Source organism: Cydia amplana, chromosome 3, assembly GCF_948474715.1.
Source record: "Cydia amplana chromosome 3, ilCydAmpl1.1, whole genome shotgun sequence".
NCBI classification, from domain to species: domain Eukaryota; kingdom Metazoa; phylum Arthropoda; class Insecta; order Lepidoptera; family Tortricidae; genus Cydia; species Cydia amplana.
Window position 1 is genome coordinate 13946707 of NC_086071.1, and position 18549 is coordinate 13965255.

General features: G+C 36.7%; 1 protein-coding gene across 2 annotated transcripts in view; it reads right to left on the reverse strand.

The window, feature by feature from the left end:
- LOC134662761 (serine/threonine-protein phosphatase rdgC) overlaps window positions 1-18549 on the reverse strand; it is a 97633-nt gene that overhangs the window by 11892 nt on the left and 67192 nt on the right. For both annotated transcript variants that reach the window (XM_063519048.1, XM_063519047.1), the window contains exons 7-10: window positions 16369-16535; window positions 15387-15423; window positions 12565-12714; window positions 10802-10882 (exon numbers count right to left, since the gene is read on the reverse strand). In XM_063519048.1, the coding sequence (XP_063375118.1) occupies window positions 10802-10882; window positions 12565-12714; window positions 15387-15423; window positions 16369-16535 (435 nt within the window). The remainder of the gene's footprint in view (window positions 1-10801; window positions 10883-12564; window positions 12715-15386; window positions 15424-16368; window positions 16536-18549) is intronic.

Below are 18549 nucleotides of genomic sequence, written 5' to 3' on the forward strand. Positions count from 1 at the left end.
AATCTGGAACTATGAGTTAAATATCAATTATCGTAGCATTTTACCCCATTATACATAATCTAATGTTAATAGAATCCATGCAGCAGGATAAACCGCATTAATAATGAATTTTCAAACCACATTAAATTTAACATTCAACTATTCGAATTAAAAGCTAGTTTGCTGCATAACACGATATTGCAATAATTGCCACAGTTTGATTCGAGAATTTGACATAATAAAAAATGAAATAATAAATATAATAATATAGCTGCTACTTATGGACTTCCCGTAGGTACTGTTTTTGCTACTATACTTAACCTGAACAATTCCAAACATATTGGAGAAAAGTAATTTCCTTGTGACCACGGTCACATTGCAGTTGCTGTCAAAGGCAGGAATTTTTAATCCCACTATGGATAAGGGGAGGGGGGAGACCGCGAGGCCTACCCGAGCTTTAAAAGCCCCAACATGGTTTGTTATTGATATGGTTCAACTTTGATATGATTCGCACAGTGCATGTCGCTCGTGCTTATTGAAGCAAGCGAAGCTCGTGTAATATCAATAATAAAATCAAGTTGTGATTTATAAAACGTGAATATCGTCCCGGCTCGGCTATTTCATACCATCGCATAGATAGATAGACAGATAGATAATATTTATTTCTGATTGAAAATTTACATGTTATTCTTCCTTAAAAATAGCACAAATTCACAAAAAGATCGTCAAGTGTATACAAACAAAATGTCAAAAATAAAATAAAATAGAATAGAAATCAATTTTTTATTATGCATAGAGTTTCATCTCAGGCGAACCAGCGTTCCTATCTTTGAACTTAATAATAATAACAAACTAGTATATTCAAGGTATGTGTACAACAGCAGTACACTGATTTAAACTTTCACGATTTTTACACATTATTAAATTGTACTACGGGACTTACAGCCATATTCGAACTTTAAGATACGTCAAATACTAGAGATTGAAACGATATGGATTGGATATGTCAGTGTCAAACAAGTGTCAAAAGTGACGCGTTTGTTTGAAGAAACCTCCTCCAGGTTTTGCCCACGATGGGTCTTGTAATATTAACATGCATGTATCTTGTTATTATTCAATAAATTAAAAAAGCGGCCAAGTGCGAGTCAGACTCGCCCATCAAGGGTTCCGTATTTAGGCGATTTATGACGTATAAAAAAAAACTACTTACTAGATCTCGTTCAAACCAATTTTCGGTGGAAGTTTACATGGTAATGTACATCATATATTTTTTTTAGTTTTTTCATTCTCTTATTTTAGAAGTTACAGGGGGGGGACACACATTTTACCACTTTGGAAGTGTCTCTCGCGCAAACTATTCAGTTTAGAAAAAAATGATATTAGAAACCTCAATATCATTTTTGAAGACCTATCCATAGATACCCCACACGTATGGGTTTGATGAAAAAAAAATGTTTGAGTTTCAGTTCGAAGTATGGGGAACCCCAAAAATTTATTGTTTTTTTTTATTTTTGTATGAAAATCTTAATGCGGTTCACAGAATACATCTACTTACCAAGTTTCAACAGTATAGTTCTTATAGTTTCGGAGAAAAGTGGCTGTGACATACGGACGGACTGACAGACGGACAGACAGACAGACATGACGAATCTATAAGGGTTCCGTTTTTTGCCATTTGGCTACGGAACCCTAAAAAGCTCGCTTCTCGCATTCTGAGTCAGAACCAAACTGATGGGTCCCAACCTATACTACACTTTCGAGAGCACGCTTTCGTTGTTTAAATTTACTCATTAAATAATAATAGGGTACTTAAAAATTCTTATGAATGGTATCAGTCGATCAGGTTTGTTTTGAGGATCAAATGCCTGTATGGGACCCATTGTCTTAAAGCAACACAAAAGTCACAAATGATGGTCAAAGTCTGGCACCCGCACTTTAGGGTAACATTCCATTTCTGACCGCAGCTGCACTACTGGTACTGAATGCGTCGCTGTTACTGTCAATTTCCATAGTAAAATGAACAGTAGTGCAGCTGCGGTTGGAAATGGACTGTCACCTTTACTGACAGGACGCTTCTAACAAAATGGCAATATATCGTGACGTCACCTTGTAACGTTAGAAGCCGTTTCGATGTATGGAAAACAAGGAAATTGCGATTTTGTCGGTGAAATATTGCGTTTATATATATTGTTGCTATACAATATTTTTTTAATAAAATGTAAGGAATCGAATAACATTAACCATTACATTATTTGTTTCCAATGTACAAATTGTGATAAATTGCTCATTTTCTATCTATTTCACTAGATTTAATAGAACTTGCTAACTATGTAAACAAAACGGCATACTACATTTGACACTGAATGTCAATTTACTAGTAACTTTTGTTTACATAGTTAGCAAGTTCTATTGAATGACACTTTAATACATACTATAAGCATACCATTCCACCCGTAAACTTGATCTGGTCGGGCTGGAATTGTATGCCGAGGGAAAGAACTCTACCCCAATAAAAGGAATAATACACCACGAGTGATATATTTATACTACGAGCGAGCGTCTACCCGCTGAATTACGTACGGAAACATACGAAACATTTGAACGTCAACATTACGGAGAGTTTATTGGATAATCCACTTTGTTCAGTAAATGACCTCGACGTCGACATTTGACATAGTAAATTGAATTGTATAATTCTCATTTATTTATTTTTAATGTAATATGTAATAAAGTTTTTATTTTACAATATTGATATTAAAAGAAACTACTTAACTCGTAATTCCTGCATTTGGTTTTGACATGAATGGATAATTTTTTTGACATGTGATTAATTATTTTAGACGTTTTTTGTATCTTGGTTTTTATTAATTAATTTAGTCATAAAAATCATAATATAAATTCATGTAGATTAGTTTATCATAATTTATATTGTAATTTTATGTTAAGATAATAAATAACTTTCAAATACTTGGTAGTTGGTAGGTAAGGTATGGGACTTATTCCCAAAATCGAATCAAAAGCTTTAAAGCTTTTGTCGTAGAGAGCACTTGAATGTTATATGTTCAAAAGCGAGAGACATCCAAATAACAGTTCTATATGCAAATGTAGAGCAGGGTTGGGAAGCCATTTGTTCTGAGACAGGTCAGGCGGGCGGGCGCGGGCGGGTGGTTCAGTCACGGGGTGTCATTTCAATCCCTTATTGAATACTTGAATAGGAGGCGAATAGATCGCTCAGACGAAACAGAAAAGTAGAACCGAATAAACATACATACAATGTGTGTATTGTGGCAAGCTAATAAATGGTTTATTAGCTTGCCACTATCTATCTATCTATAGTTGAGCGGTTTCCAAAAAAATGTACATTTCATTCATGTCTTCAAAATACTGACTTCTTGGGCTCATTTTACTCAGAATCATTTGTACCTACATTCACGCCTCATACATGAGAAAATGTGCCCCAAGATTTCCTTTCCAGATCGTCACATTTTTGTATGTAATTTTTTTTTATTTGTATGAACGTGACGTACTGGAAAAATATATTTACATACAACATTTTGGGACACATTTTTTCATGTATGAGGCGTGAATGTACAAATGATTCTGACGGTGCGATTCGGAAAATTAATAAGAGATTCACTAGATATGAAATAGTAAAGATATGTGACGTTCCACGGCAAAAGGTACCATTGCCCGGGCTGAATATTGGAGTTAATAACAGCGTAAACCCCAGCCGCCATAAGGTACCTTTTGCCGTGGAACGTCATATATCTTTACTATTTCATATCTAGTGAATCACTAATTCATTTCCCGAATCGGGCCGTGAGTAAAATGAGCCTAAGAAGCACTGACTTAATATAAAAGAAATAGACACACAAAGCAGAACAAAAACGTCAAGAAATGTGGATCCCAATGACGTTTCGCACCATTTGCATTGATGATAAAAACGCTTACGTAAATTTTGAGTCAAGATAAATGTTTCGTACAGAAAAGAGCTTAATGTCGTAAGCATTAAGTGTCAAATTTGCAAACATAAGTACCAACACTGTTAAAAAAATTAGTCCGATGGCACTAAACGTAACGTATTTACGTCAAACAACGTCAAACGAGAATAATGAACGAATGGAGTCACTTTGGTACACTTTAATATGTATAGTAATACATATTAAAGTGTACCAAAGTATATCCGTATGTGCGGGTGTAAATTTGTTTTATTTATTACTTCAATTGGTTTTCCTGTACAGTAGTACAGGAAAACCAATTGAAGTAATAAATAAAACAAATTTAATTTAATCGGGAGCTCAAATAAAATTAATTCGTGGTTCAAATTCAAACAAATTAAATTTTTAATTCGTAAGTATACGTCTTTAAATACTAATTTCCTTGAAATAAATTCTACTTATTAAATAACTGTGTATTTAAGATCTACATTTACTCATAGCACGGATGCACGGGGAAATTTAGATACTGATTGGATTTTTTTTATAAAGTCTACCTATACTTTATAAAAAAAATCCTGTGGTTGTCACTGTGTTCCGACAGGTTTAGCATTTACAGTTAGTCGATATAAGCCCTTATTGGTGGTGTATATGTCGGAAACAGGGAAATGGACCGAACACACAAGTGCCGTTTTGCCTTGTTTAAAACTGCATCACCCCTATCTCTTGCTATAATTAAATAGCAGTCCACTTTGCACGTCGCATAGGTTTTCTTGGAAATCTTCAATTTAAACATAATATTATTTATTTCTTATGAATTCCATATAAAAATAAAAAAAATATTGACCTCACATCGACTCATTAGAATTTTGTTCCTTGACATCCCTTCTTTGGTACTAACAAATTAATTTATTAAAAACCATAAAATTACCACCAGATTACATAAATTATGTAATGCTATCCAAAGAACTAACGAAAGAAATACATTCCATCCTTTTTCCTTGCTTTATCATTGTTATTTTTACATATTTTAACGGCACATTTCGTAATTGTTGACAACTTCACATTTGAGCGTTTCAAACAAGACTAAACGAAAAAGTAATGCATGATCTGTTTTGACATCACTTTTGTGGGGCCATTTTTGGCGGCTGATTGGGTATCCAGTTCTTTATACTATATCAATGCTAAGAAGTCAATATTTTGAAGACATTAATGAAATGTATTTTTTTTTTTTTTGGAAAACGCTCATTTACGGTCAGCGAGGACACAGTTACACTGGTGAATTCGTCTGGATAGCTTATATTGATAGTCTGGCAATTCTACGCCTCAGGTACACCAAACCTTGCTTAAATCATGCTCCCTTATACTAAGGCATGCTACAGAAAGAGACAGCACACACGGTTTAGTTTTCTTTATCTATTGAGTCAACCAGTAAATTGTGGCGTGACACACAATAGAACCTTTTATTTGGGGTGCTGTAATCTATAACACGGCTACGGTATATAAATGTAACCTACAAGGGTACAATTGGAGCACTCAATACGACTGTGACATTGACGGAGGTAAGAGTATTAAGCACAGAGATGCTTCTAGCAGACTTGAATTCTTATAATAGGACATTACTATATACATATTGGGCTAGGTCACCCACATTATTTTTATTAATTTTTTAGGTATTAGTTTTAGTTTTGTAGGTAGTTTTAATTCTAGGTTACTTTTTATTGTAAGTTTTTTATTAATTACATTACTATAAAGAACAGAATACGGGGAATCGATAGCGATGTTGATGGTGTGCGAGTTGCGACATAAAAGTAAGAGCGAAGCGAGGGCACTTAGTAACACAAGGAAGTCTTGTAAGTAATAGTTAATTTAGTTTCAAAGATGCAGGGCCAGTAGTCAAAGGGCGTCAAGGCTTCTTGCAATACAATACAATGCAAAGGACACACCAAAATAAAAGTAATGCACTTATGAATACCAATGAAAATGCCATCGACACTTAAACTCTCGCAAGATTTTCGCCACAAAAAAGGACGGTATTTAATAACTTAGTGCCCACTTAGTGACCCACAGTGCTTTACAGCTTAATTTTTAGGGTTCCGTAGCCAAATGGCAAAAAACGGAACCCTTATAGATTCGTCATGTCTGTCTGTCTGTCTGTCTGTCTGTCCGTCCGTATGTCACAGCCACTTTTCTCCGAAACTATAAGAACTATACTGTTGAAACTTGGTAAGTAGATGTATTCTGTGAACCGCATTAAGATTTTCATACAAAACTAGAAAAAAAACAATAAATTTTGGGGGTTCCCCATACTTAATCTACTAAATATAGGTAACTGAAACTCAAAAAAATTTTTTTCATCAAACCCATACGTGTGGAGTATCTATGGATAGGTCTTTAAAAATGATATTGAGGTTTCTAATATCATTTTTTTCTAAACTGAATAGTTTGCGCGAGAGACACTTCCAAAGTGGTAAAATGTCCCCCCCCCCCCCCCTTGTAACTTCTATAATAAGAGAATGATAAAACAAAAAAAAATTTATGATGTACCTACATTACCATATAAACTTCCACCGAAAATTGGTTTGAACGAGATCTAGTAAGTAGTTTTTTTTTATACGTCATAAATCGCCTAAATACGGAACCCTTCATGGGCGAGTCCGACTCGCACTTGGCCGCTTTTTTTGTTTAAATGCGTAGAAGTTCAAAAAAAGCTCGGTGTATGACACACACGTGATGCCACGCGGGCAACATTATTGAGGTAGGTAGTAGGAGAGTAGCAGGTAAGGAGAAATTTGTTTATAGATACCGCTGAAATCCTCGAAAGTTACTGATCGCCCAACTTCACCTATAACATTCAAAGTAAAAGTTTATCCTACAACTTTCCGTCTGTAGAGTTTATGCGACAGCTACGAGTAAGGATTTTAGTTATAGTGATTACTCACGGGTTAAATAAAATTTATAGAAATTACGGTACAAAGGCGAACTTATCCCTTATTAAGGGATTATGCTTATTTATATATGTTTTACATAAAATTAATTTCTACCAATATGACAAGACTTTTTATTTTATTAATTTGTACACTGTGTTTTTGTGTAACGTTACAGGATGCTTGTAACGCTGCTTACTCCAGAACCCTTCATGAACTTCGTAGCCTATCTTAGCGAATTGCTTACTAACACGCAAACAACCGCTTAAAATAACAGTTCCGCGTCTAATTCAGAAAGTTTCTATGGTTATCAAAGTTAAATTCCTGTAAACTCAAGTCATCACCAAAATGTATATTGTGAATCTATGTAGGAAACTAAATAGAAATGCATTATAGGACCTTTGAGGTAGTCGTGCGTACCCACGGTACTTCAACCGGACCAATCAGTATGTATACTTACACATACAATCAATAAAATAATTTTCAAAATCGGTCCAGAAATGACGGAGTTAGGCACCGTGTACACGAGCCCTTATGGAATAACAAACATAAAAAAACCGACCAAGTCGGACTCGTGTTCCAATGGTTCCGTACATTACACAATTTTTAACAATGTATGTTTTATGTGAAACGTAAGTGAAATGTCTATTAAAAACCCGTAGGGGTCGGATCAAAAACTAAGTACATAATTAAGTCCGACTCACGCTTGACTGCACATTTCTAATAAGTTTTCCTGTCATCTATAGGTAAATAACAATTTTACGTATTTTTTTTTTATTTTAGACCCAGTAGTTTTGGAGATAAAGGGGGGGGGGTCATTTTTTGCCTATTTTCTTGAATAACTGCTAAATTATTTATCTTAAAATTATAAAACAAATATATTTGAGATTCTTACAATAATCTCTTTCATTTGATATGTAACACGATATAGTTTGAAAAACTTTATTTATTAATTTGCGCAATTACCCCCCAAAAGTGGCCCCCATATTTAAAATTCATTTGCTTACGTTACATGACCGTCTTTGGGTCACAAACTTACATATGTGTGAAATATCAAATAACTCAATTGATCCAGTAGTTTCGGAGAATATAGGCTGTGACAGACGGAGAGACGAGAGACAGAGTGATCCTACAAGGGTTCCGTTTTTTCGTTTTGAGGTACGGAACGCGAAACGGGAATTGAAAACCTCCTCCTTTTGAAATCGTGAAGTCGGTTAAAAATACATTCACGCACGTTACTAGGAAATGAAATGACCCTTCTTGTAACGGCACATCACCAAACGCCGCGGGATGCCGATCTCACTGGCCGACGAGAGTGGCAGTTGCTGAAATTGCTTTGACCCTAAGAAATGAGATAAGCTCGTTTCGCGTAACTAGAAACTCAATAACGCTCCCGACTCAAATAAAATGAAATGAATACAATACCAAAAAGCAACGACATTGAGTACCTATACTTTGTTGTGGTGTTGCGTTGTGTTGTTGTGTCTTGGTTGTCTAAGTACCCAGAACACAAGTCTTATTGAGCTTACTGTAGGGCTTAGCCAATTTGGGTACCTAATAATGTCTTATAATATTTATTTATTTATTACTACAGAGTAGGAATACTAAATGAAGAGTACGGTAGAATAGAATCTGTATTCTAAATTTCACCGTTTTCAAATCTTAATTTGTTGCTCGAAAACAAAGTTTCAGTCTAATCTATTCATTTGCCGAAGCGTGATTGAATTACCAACAACCACCGGAAAGGACTTAATGTTCTTAAAGGCCGAGTTAATGATTTGCGCAAAACAAAATTATTAAACGTAGATATAATAGCTTTATCCCTAAAATTTGTTCCGGTTTTACTTGAGTGGATAACTAGATTTACTGTCAATTCTATTAATTAATAAGTAAACAAAATTGATAATTGCGAGTTGGACTCACACAAACAATTTTTTGTGTGATGGAAGAAAAAACTCGGAGTAAACCAAAAAAACATTAAGTAGTTAATTTACTTTTGAACTTGTGTACCATAGTTGCAGTATTGGAATAGTCCAACTATCAACTATAGAGTTGGAAGGTTTTACTACGATTTTATAGAAAAAACAGAATTTAAAAATTGTATAGGGCGACTAACAAGGTACCTGTTTCAGTGTTGATACTTAAAGAATACAAAATTTGGTAAGAAGCAATTATCTTTTAGCATTAGTAAAGGAGAAGTCAGAAAGTTAATAAATCGTAAAACTCTTCGGTGACAAACTTATATTTGCAGCTGATGGCTTGTGTCGTTATATGTGAACAATGGCAAAAGTTATCTTTGTACCTCAATCCAATTTATCTTTTCGGTAGTTGGACACTTATCATACCATGTATAACTTCAGTAGGTAGCGTTAACTATAGTTAAGTATCAGGAATTCTCGGTGCGCGAGTTTTTTTTGTAATCTTAGAACTACACTCTCATTATTTCAAATCAGACATTGTTATAACTTTTTGTTCTGGATTTAACAAGATAAAGTTTGCTATGGACGTTTGGACCATGAACTGTCATAGATAAGTTTTAGCACAGCTGACGTCAACCGTTAGTTTAAGTTCTTAATTGACAGTTGGAAGGAAAACTACTACATATAGTAGGTATTCGACGACTATCGCGGAGTACAAAAGTTACAGACACCCAGATTTTTTCCTATTAACAGACTACAAAAACCGGCCAAGTGCGAGTCGGACTCGCGCACGAAGGGTTCCGTACCATTACGCAAAAAACAGGCCAAGTGCGAGTCGGACTCGCGCACACAGGGTTCCGCACCATCAACAAAAAATAAAGCAAAACAAGCAAAAAAACGGTCACCCATCCAAGTACTGACCCCGCCCGACGTTGCTTAACTTCGGTCAAAAATCACGTTTGTTGTATGGGAGCCCCACTTAAATCTTTATTTTATTCTGTTTTTAGTATTTGTTGTTATAGCGGCAACAGAAATACATCATCTGTGAAAATTTCAACTAGACAGCTATCACGGTTCGTGAGATACAGCCTGGTGACAGACGGACGGACGGACGGACGGACGGACGGACGGACGGACGGACGGACAGCGGAGTCTTAGTAATAGGGTCCCGTTTTTACCCTTTGGGTACGGAACCCTAAAAATGGCAAAATAATCACGCTTGTTGTATGGGACCCCCACTTGAATATTTATTATATTCTGTGTTTTAGTATTTGTTGTTATAGCGGCAGAAATACATCATCTGTGAAAATTTCAAAAGGAGTCATAGTAATAGGATCCCGTTTTTGCCCTTTGGGTACGGAATCCTAAAAAAGAAGGGTACAATAATTGTCAGGTCCCGAACATATATATTCGTATATATGTTCGTATAGCTCTCGTGTATATATAATGCATGAAAGCTGTTGGTGAGCCATTTAAGCACTAGCTTTATATTGGCCGAGCGCAGAATATTGCATCATATATTTCGCCAACTAAATAAACTTCAAAGCTGCAATCAAGTGCATCAAATTGCATTTGCAGTTGAAAGCTGGTGTTAGTTTATACACTAAGGGCCCGATTCGGATTTTGAACTAGATATCTATATTATATATCACCAAGATATGTCAGTGTCAAACAATGTGTCAAAAGTGACGTATTTGTTTGAAGAAACGTATCTTAAAGTTCGAATATGGCTATTTGTTCATAAATTTCATAATTCTTTTATCAAGTTTTATTTATCTGAATATAACTACTACGCTAAGCCGCTGATAGACTGACAGACGGACATGCCGAAACTATAAGGGTACCTATTTGACTACGGGAGCCATTCTCAGCTATAGCCAAGTTTAAGTACACGTATTTAAGTAGATAGATGCACAAATTCATCACATGAATGTATGTTCCTTCTATCATACTGAGCACCTGAACAGCAAGCGTGAGCATTCGTCAGATCGATACCACCAAAGTAGACTGCTGAATAATAGATGGTGTACGAAAGGCTTACCTGTTTCCATTCCACCTTGTCGATGACCTCCGAGCCTGGTGCGCAATTCTCCGTGACCGGTGGCCGCAGCAGCGACACGTACTGCAATAAAACGGACATATTAAAGCCTTCCCAATATACCTCTCCGGAATTTAAGAGGATAATTTACTTTGCTGGATATTTAGTGTAATAAAATTGGGTCACCAAAGTCCCTCATAGCAATATCACGTCTATACAAGTAGGTATCGACGTTTGACTGCTTTGGGCCGGAAAGAAAGAGATCTTTGTTGAAAACAAAACACGCAAATAGGTAACCGTCGCTCGTTTTGTATCCAACAATCTTACTTGACCCAAAGTTTGAATGAATGAACCGTTTAGAAATTTCGATGATGATGATGGTTTAGGGCGGTTTCAGACTAGCGCTTTTTTCTGCGCGTGAAGTACGGTCGTTTCGGCGTTATGGCCGTTATGCGCTTACACGCCCGCTATCTAAAACGAGCTTATAGACACGTATAAAACGCTAGTCTGAAACCGCCCTTCACCTTTTATATACCTATGTATATCACATTAAACCCTCTCTTGGCCAGAATCATTGCACTACTTACCTACTTGAGAGCAGAAGATGTTTGAACTAACTACCACCCCTATTTTAAGTATGTCAAATGAAGAATTGTAGACTAACCTTTTGAATGCAACAAAACCTGTCTAGTTATTTTGCTAGGCTATATTTATTACTAGATCCGGGCTTCTGGCAGCTGTAGTAATAGGAAACGAACTGTCCAATTTCGTTGCTCTTAAAACCGTTGAGTATTTTCCGAGACTAGCTCTCCGTCTAGAGGTCACAAAAATATAATATAAGTGACACATGGTCCCAGTGTGTGTGTCTGGTGATATAGATCTAACCTTGCCGTGTTCTGTGCGAGTCTGAGCCCTACTGCTTGTACATGACAAGAATTCCCAAATATAATATACATAAATACCTACGTACCTAATAGGTATAGCTGGTCAACCAAACCTATTTAGTAAAAAAAGGCGCGAAATTCAAATTTTCTATGGGACGATATCCCTTCGCGCCTACATTTTTCAAATTTGGCGCCTTTTTCTACCGTCAAGATCTGGTTGACCAAGTATATATCGTCCATCATATTTACCTCTTCAGAAACGACGTCACTTATACCGAGACAACTGCTATAAAGCCTATCCAACATTAGCATTGTCTAAATACAATATATCATAACATACCCGCCAGGAAGAAGTTCATCATCTCCGAATTGTTCCTCTCCAGAATAGAATAAAATAGAGAGCGTTTATTCGTGACAAAAAAATAATAATACGTTTTTGGCAAAAATTTCATTTTTGATACAAGCTTTTATCGCTGATTGTACTTTTCTTACGACAGACAACTAATACTCATCGAGACAATTCTAAAAACCCCTAACACAATTAGGTTGCGTTGTTTCATCACATAGTTCCTATGGCCATCTCCTGTCTCCGTCATCAGATCAGTTCGACAGTACCATATTACTGTATTGTGATCAGAACTACATACAGCTGCCAATTTTCATGACGCTATCCTTGGAAGATGGTTAAATTAGTTACCTTAGATTCCATTACACAGTTAGTTACATACAGGTCGACCTAATAAAAGCTTGTTAATAAAAGAAAACAACAAGTAACACAACAACATACTCGTAATAGTCACGAAATGGTCCCGTCTCAGCATGGTGCTAGCCTGGCTAGGCTAACGCTGGTCTTCCGTCGGGGCCATGATCTTGAATACGTACTTTGTCTCTCTCCAAGCTGCGGATCATGTCGAGGTCAGTGGTGTCGGAAATGCCGCCGTGCACCACGAACACGCGGTTGTTGATGATGGTGCCTAGCGGCAGCCAGCGGTACACACCCTCTATCAGCTTCAGCAGCCGCTCAGCGTTGTGCTGCGTATGATATAATCAGTTGTAGTGATGAAAATACTGACAATATTAAATTGTGCAATGGGATTTAATCGCTTATTTAAGTTTTAAGATTTACGTCGGAGACGTTTCGAGGACGGCGTTGTGATCTCGCGCGGCTACAATATGTTGATTTCAACTTTATTAGCCAGTCTTCTCCGAGACCCCGGGGACAACGCCGTCCTCGAAATATCGGAGATAAATCTTAAAACCCCGAAAAGACCCCGTTGGAGGTTAATAATCTTATACGCGGTTAAGTCCCGTTGTACAATTTAATAATCTGTAAAAATCGTGAAAGTTTAAATTAATACTGACAGTGTAATATGGTGCAGCCTGCTTTTTTGTCTAAGGCGATCCAATATACCTGCCTTTTCCCCAGAGATGTACAAAATGGTTTTAAAAAAGCATTTAAATACAAAATGCAAAATACTTTTCAGATTTACTATTTCAAATGCAAAATACCAAATAGTTTTGCGTTTTGTATTTCAAATGCTAAATGCAAAATAGGTATTTTCGAAATACTTTTTCTAAATAAAATACCTTTTGACCAAATCTCGGATATATTTATGTATTTTAGGTATTTATCATGAGAAATAGAGACACAATGCCGAGCCGAACAAAAACGTCTAATAACATGGCACCTTATGCATGACATTTTGGTCATAATAACCGGTTTAGACTCTCGCGCGAGCCACGAGACGAGCCGCGAACCGCGCCACGAGACGCGAGTGTAAGCGGTGGGCTCGCGACTCGTCTCGTGGCTCGCAAGCTCGTCGAGCTAATATAATTTAAACACTAACGGCACGGCATAAGGTTTATAACCAATTGACAAGCCGAAGCCGAGTGTGTCGAGGCGAGCCACGAGACGCGCCGCGAGCCGAGCCGCGAGTCTAAATCTAAACGGCTATAAGGCGCAGGCGCGCACTCTGACCAAAGAAGAAAGAAAACCGGCCAAGTGCGAGTCGAACTCGCGCACGGAGGGTTCCGCACCATCAACAAAAAATAGAGCAAAACAAGCAAAAAAACGGTCACCCATCCAAGTACTGTCCCCGCCCGACGTTGCTTAACTTCGGTCAAAAATCACGTTTGTTGTATGGGAGCCCCACTTAAATCTTTATTTTATTCTGTTTTTAGTATTTGTTGTTATAGCGGCAACAGAAATACATCATCTGTGAAAATTTCAACTGTCTGCCTGGTGACAGACGGACAGACGGACGGACGGACAGCGGAGTCTTAGTAATAGGGTCCCGTTTTTACCCTTTGGGTACGGAACCCTAAAAAGGGCGCGCATGGCTAGCAGGCGCCTCTATCGGTCAAATTCGGCAATACAAGCGTCATTCGTTCATTTCATTTCGTTTGACTGGTAATGTTGGCTAATTTTAATCGCAAAGTATTTTGCATTTTGAAATGAATATTAAAAATGCAAAATACATCTCGAAAAGTATTTCAAATAAAATACAAAATGTTTTTTACTAAAAGGCATTTAAATGCAAAATACAAAATAGGTATTTTGCATTTTGTATTTGCATTTTAAATAGAAGTATTTTCCCCTTCCTTTTTGGAAACAGTATATCGCGTGACTATGGCGCTAAATCAGATTAATTCGATCCGAGCGACGTCACCTAAGATAAAAGCGCATGGTCACTGCAACGATTGACTCTAATACATGACACACGAGTTAAAATTTAAATTCATGTAGTTATATGGCAAATAGAGCTCGATTCGAATTCTTCTTTTTTTTTAATCTTAATTTTTAAACGGGTTTTGTCACACAGTGACTATGTCACCCCTGTAGTATATTTCTAAAGCGTCTTTAAGCACGATGTCAGTTGTTGAGCTTGACTTGCGATGAGATTAGGGTCTAGTACTGGTTGTTAAGTAATTAAAAAACCCAGTGGCGTGAGTAAATCTCGAAAACCTATAAGTACTTTAAAGTGTTTTTCTTATGAAAGGTCTGTAGTTAACCTTTAAACTGGATTACCAAAGTGCTTGGCAAACTAAAAACCGTCTGGAGATATTGCGGCAACTCAATTTAACCTCCCACGTTCGAGTGCATTGTTCTTTTGTGGCTAGTTAGTTTGCTTACTTATTTAGTGTTTTCAGCAGCTGCGAATACTAATTTACAAATGGACCGTTCAGAACAGCGCGTAAATACGTAAATACATTGCATTTTACAACGCTGTAGTCGCACGGAGTGTGTGAAAATGGAAATAAAGGCGCGTTTAATAGTTTGCTGTAGCGTTCCTGTTGCGAACAATTGCTTTGGTCACGTATTCAATTTATAAGTTCTATGGGACCAACTCGAGTGCTTATCCAAACAAAACGATTTCAGTTACTGTTTAAATTGTATTACACTCAAATATTTTAGACACAAATCATATTTTATACTCAACATTATCAACATCCCATTTAAGTAAATAGTATCAAGCTTTCCTCATGGACCAACTACGTATGCACAACTAGTTGTGCCATCAAAAATATGTATTCCTAATGGCAATGGTCCATGAGGAAAGCTTGAATAATATTATTAATTATAGAATGAAATATTATATTATTCAAGTTGTCTGTAAAAACTGTAAAAATTGTTCATGACATTTGCTCATGTTTGTTTTAGACATTTATACAGATAATTCAGGTAGGTATATAATATTACTCACCCGATATTTCTGATGCACCTCTTTTAAGAAACCATACCTGCGAAATATATATTAAACGTTACTTAATAACCTGTGTATACAGTGTGTAAATTCAATAAGGGCGAATATTTAAACGGTGATTAGCATAGGATTAGCATAAGAAGTATAATATATGTCAAATAAATGTTGCTTATAAAATACAATGAAAATTTTAACCATACGAGTACATTCGGCTCGCAATGTAAAGCAACGCACAAGTTACGAGACAGGTAGAGTCAGACCAAGAAAAGTCTGCAGCGGATTTGATAGCCCACGCAGTGAAAGTGTTATTTACACGTCATAATTTCATAGAAGTTTGACGTTTATAATAACACTGGCACTGCGAGGGCTGTCAAATCCGCTGCAGACTTTTCTTGGTCTGACTCTACATGCTTTTTAAAGTAGCTGTCAACGCTTGTTGGCAGTTACTTTAAAAAGCTCGTATTTCGTAATGTCATGTCATGTCATGTCTCGTAATGTTTGCAGTACATTGCTTCTTAATTAATGATTACATGGATAAATTCCATATCTGGTTTAATTTATCGCCCGTATTGGATTTACACACTGTATATCCGTATAAACCATTCAAAAACTATCGGTTATGAAATGAAATTACTTACTTATGACAGTTATGTCATACCTACATAAAAACAACATTGACATAGGCAGACTAATTTAAATAAACGGCTTGGAACCATAGCTTGGAACCTATAATTGCTATTTGCTGTCCGTTTACAGCAATAAACAGCGATTGCATCAGGTTATAAGCCTCTACAAATCCGAAAACCGTTAAATGGTGGATCTCATTACTAGAAGAAGTTAGCGCATTACTAGTATCCTCTAGCCGCCCATACGTCAAACCTTGCCAAGCAAAATGAAATTTTACTTTTTCAACACAAAGTTCAAATTAGAATGGAACAGGAGACCTTTTTATAGGTCTCCGGGCGGCTATAGAGGGTATCACCTTTGGTTCATAATCAGGTCTTCGTGGTTGCCGCGGTTGAGGTAGACCCCTCCAGGAAACGCCAGCATGCAGGTCAGCAGCAACAGGAACACCTCCAAGCCCTTCTTTCCTCGGTCTACAAAGTCCCCGTTGAATATATAAGGATTCTCCGGCGACGGCAATCCATTCTGTATAATGAAATTCACACTATTTATCTACTGTATAAACAAGCAAATTTAGTCAAGTGGCAATCAATATTTTTAAATTTCTCAGTTAATATTCATTGGACGGTAAAACTTTTTATTTATTATTGCAATTATTTTCCAACAAAAACAGCACGGAAGAGACCGCTGTACAATGGATTTACAGCCTTCATGATAAGACAAGGGATGAGAGGGAAGTGACGAGAGGGAAGTGGGAACAGGCCAACCCGGAGCTCGATCCCAACTTACAAATCGATATCAGTTTGAACTCATTTTGACATTAGTGACATTACTATTCGCTAGTACATCTCGCGTGAACTTATGACGTAAAGTTGGCGGCCAAGACTCATTAGCATTTATTGTAAAAAGTTATCAGATCTCAGCAAAAGCCAAGCCCCTAAGCCCTGTCTTTACTAATCCTACACCTTGGTTTAAAAACTATGGCTTGGTCTTTTCATACCTACTTAATTGTAGTCTCATAAAAGTCGTCGAGTTCTGTAGATCACTCAATTTTTCAACAGATAAGTAATTGCTGATATGTATATGTTTCGACAAGAATGAATTAGGTAACTTTAGATCCAATTATCATTCTAATATTTATACTCACAAAAGTAAATTAAATAAAGGTTTATTTTAGGTGAATATGTGGTATTTGTGAATAGAATCTCCTCCTAAAGATATAAATTGAAGATACTGTGGCGTGTATCTTAAACAATAATACACACAAATTTAGTAGATGTTTAAACGAGGAAAATTAATTTACTCTCGTAGGTAAGGCAAAAACAGGCAAGAGAAAATCGAAATTCGCGCTCATGTTTCCGTGCAGGTGCGCTCTTATAAGATGTTATTAACAAGTAATTACTTTATCTTGCCACTCTTGCCAGGCAATTATCTTGTCGAGTTACTGGGTCGCTGCTAAGAGCAATCAGCGGGCGTTTCGCGAATCCCTACATCTGCAGCGGCGTCCGCAGCTAAGGACGCTTACGCAATGTGACGCAAAATCGATACTAGGTTACGCAATCACTCCTGAAAGGCAGAGGCACTATGCGTGTTATCCTATCGCATTACATGTCAACTGTCTCGCTTAATAGGGACAGGATCCACTGTCTGACCCGATTACAAAGGCTTCTTCCAACAAAACGCAGTCGGCGCGTATTGGCATAATTGTAGGTACTGTGTGCCTAGTGGTTAACAGGCCACCATCTCACTACGTTGATAAATATATGAGACTGAAGGAAATTTTTCGGACACCTCAACATCGCAAATCATATACTCGTAACATAATATGGATCTGAATAGGTAAGTAGGTACTTTTCAGAAAATCTTAGACGATTTAATTGTAGACTATATATATAATCTCTATTTTCCTAGGCACAGATACTACGTCTAGACATAAGATTATCTATGTATTTATTTGTTTTGATTGTTTACTTGAAATTATTTTAAATAGAGAGTTATTATCAGTTTCCTAATACGTCACAACTCACAAGGGTTTAATAAAAAGGTCCACCAGCCTACCCCCTAATACAAATACGTAATCATACTTACCGGCAATATAATAAAATGCTTGTGTAATTTTAAATGTAAAATGTACCTAATTTTAATCAATGTCTGTCGCTCCTTTTGTGACAAAGTATGTAAATAAAATGTATATATGTATTTAAGTTCTCATTTTAAGTGAATTGTACAAATTCTTATGAGAATAAAGAATCTTTAAACCGAGGTCAGGAAGCTAAAGCAAGCTAATAAAATAACTGCTCAAACACAAACCGACTAATTAGTTACACTGTTCATTGACCAAATTCGATTACAGTAAAAGACGGATAGGATAGATAACAAATCGGTATTGGCGGGCAAAAGTAATCCCAGAGGAAGTCGTTCGGAGCGATACAACCACTGGACGGTGTCGTAAAGATTGCGCAGTTGGGGGACTCATTTGTATGGCGTGCCCGACGAGAAACAAAAATATTCTTTCATATTGTCTGTGCGTAAAAGGCAG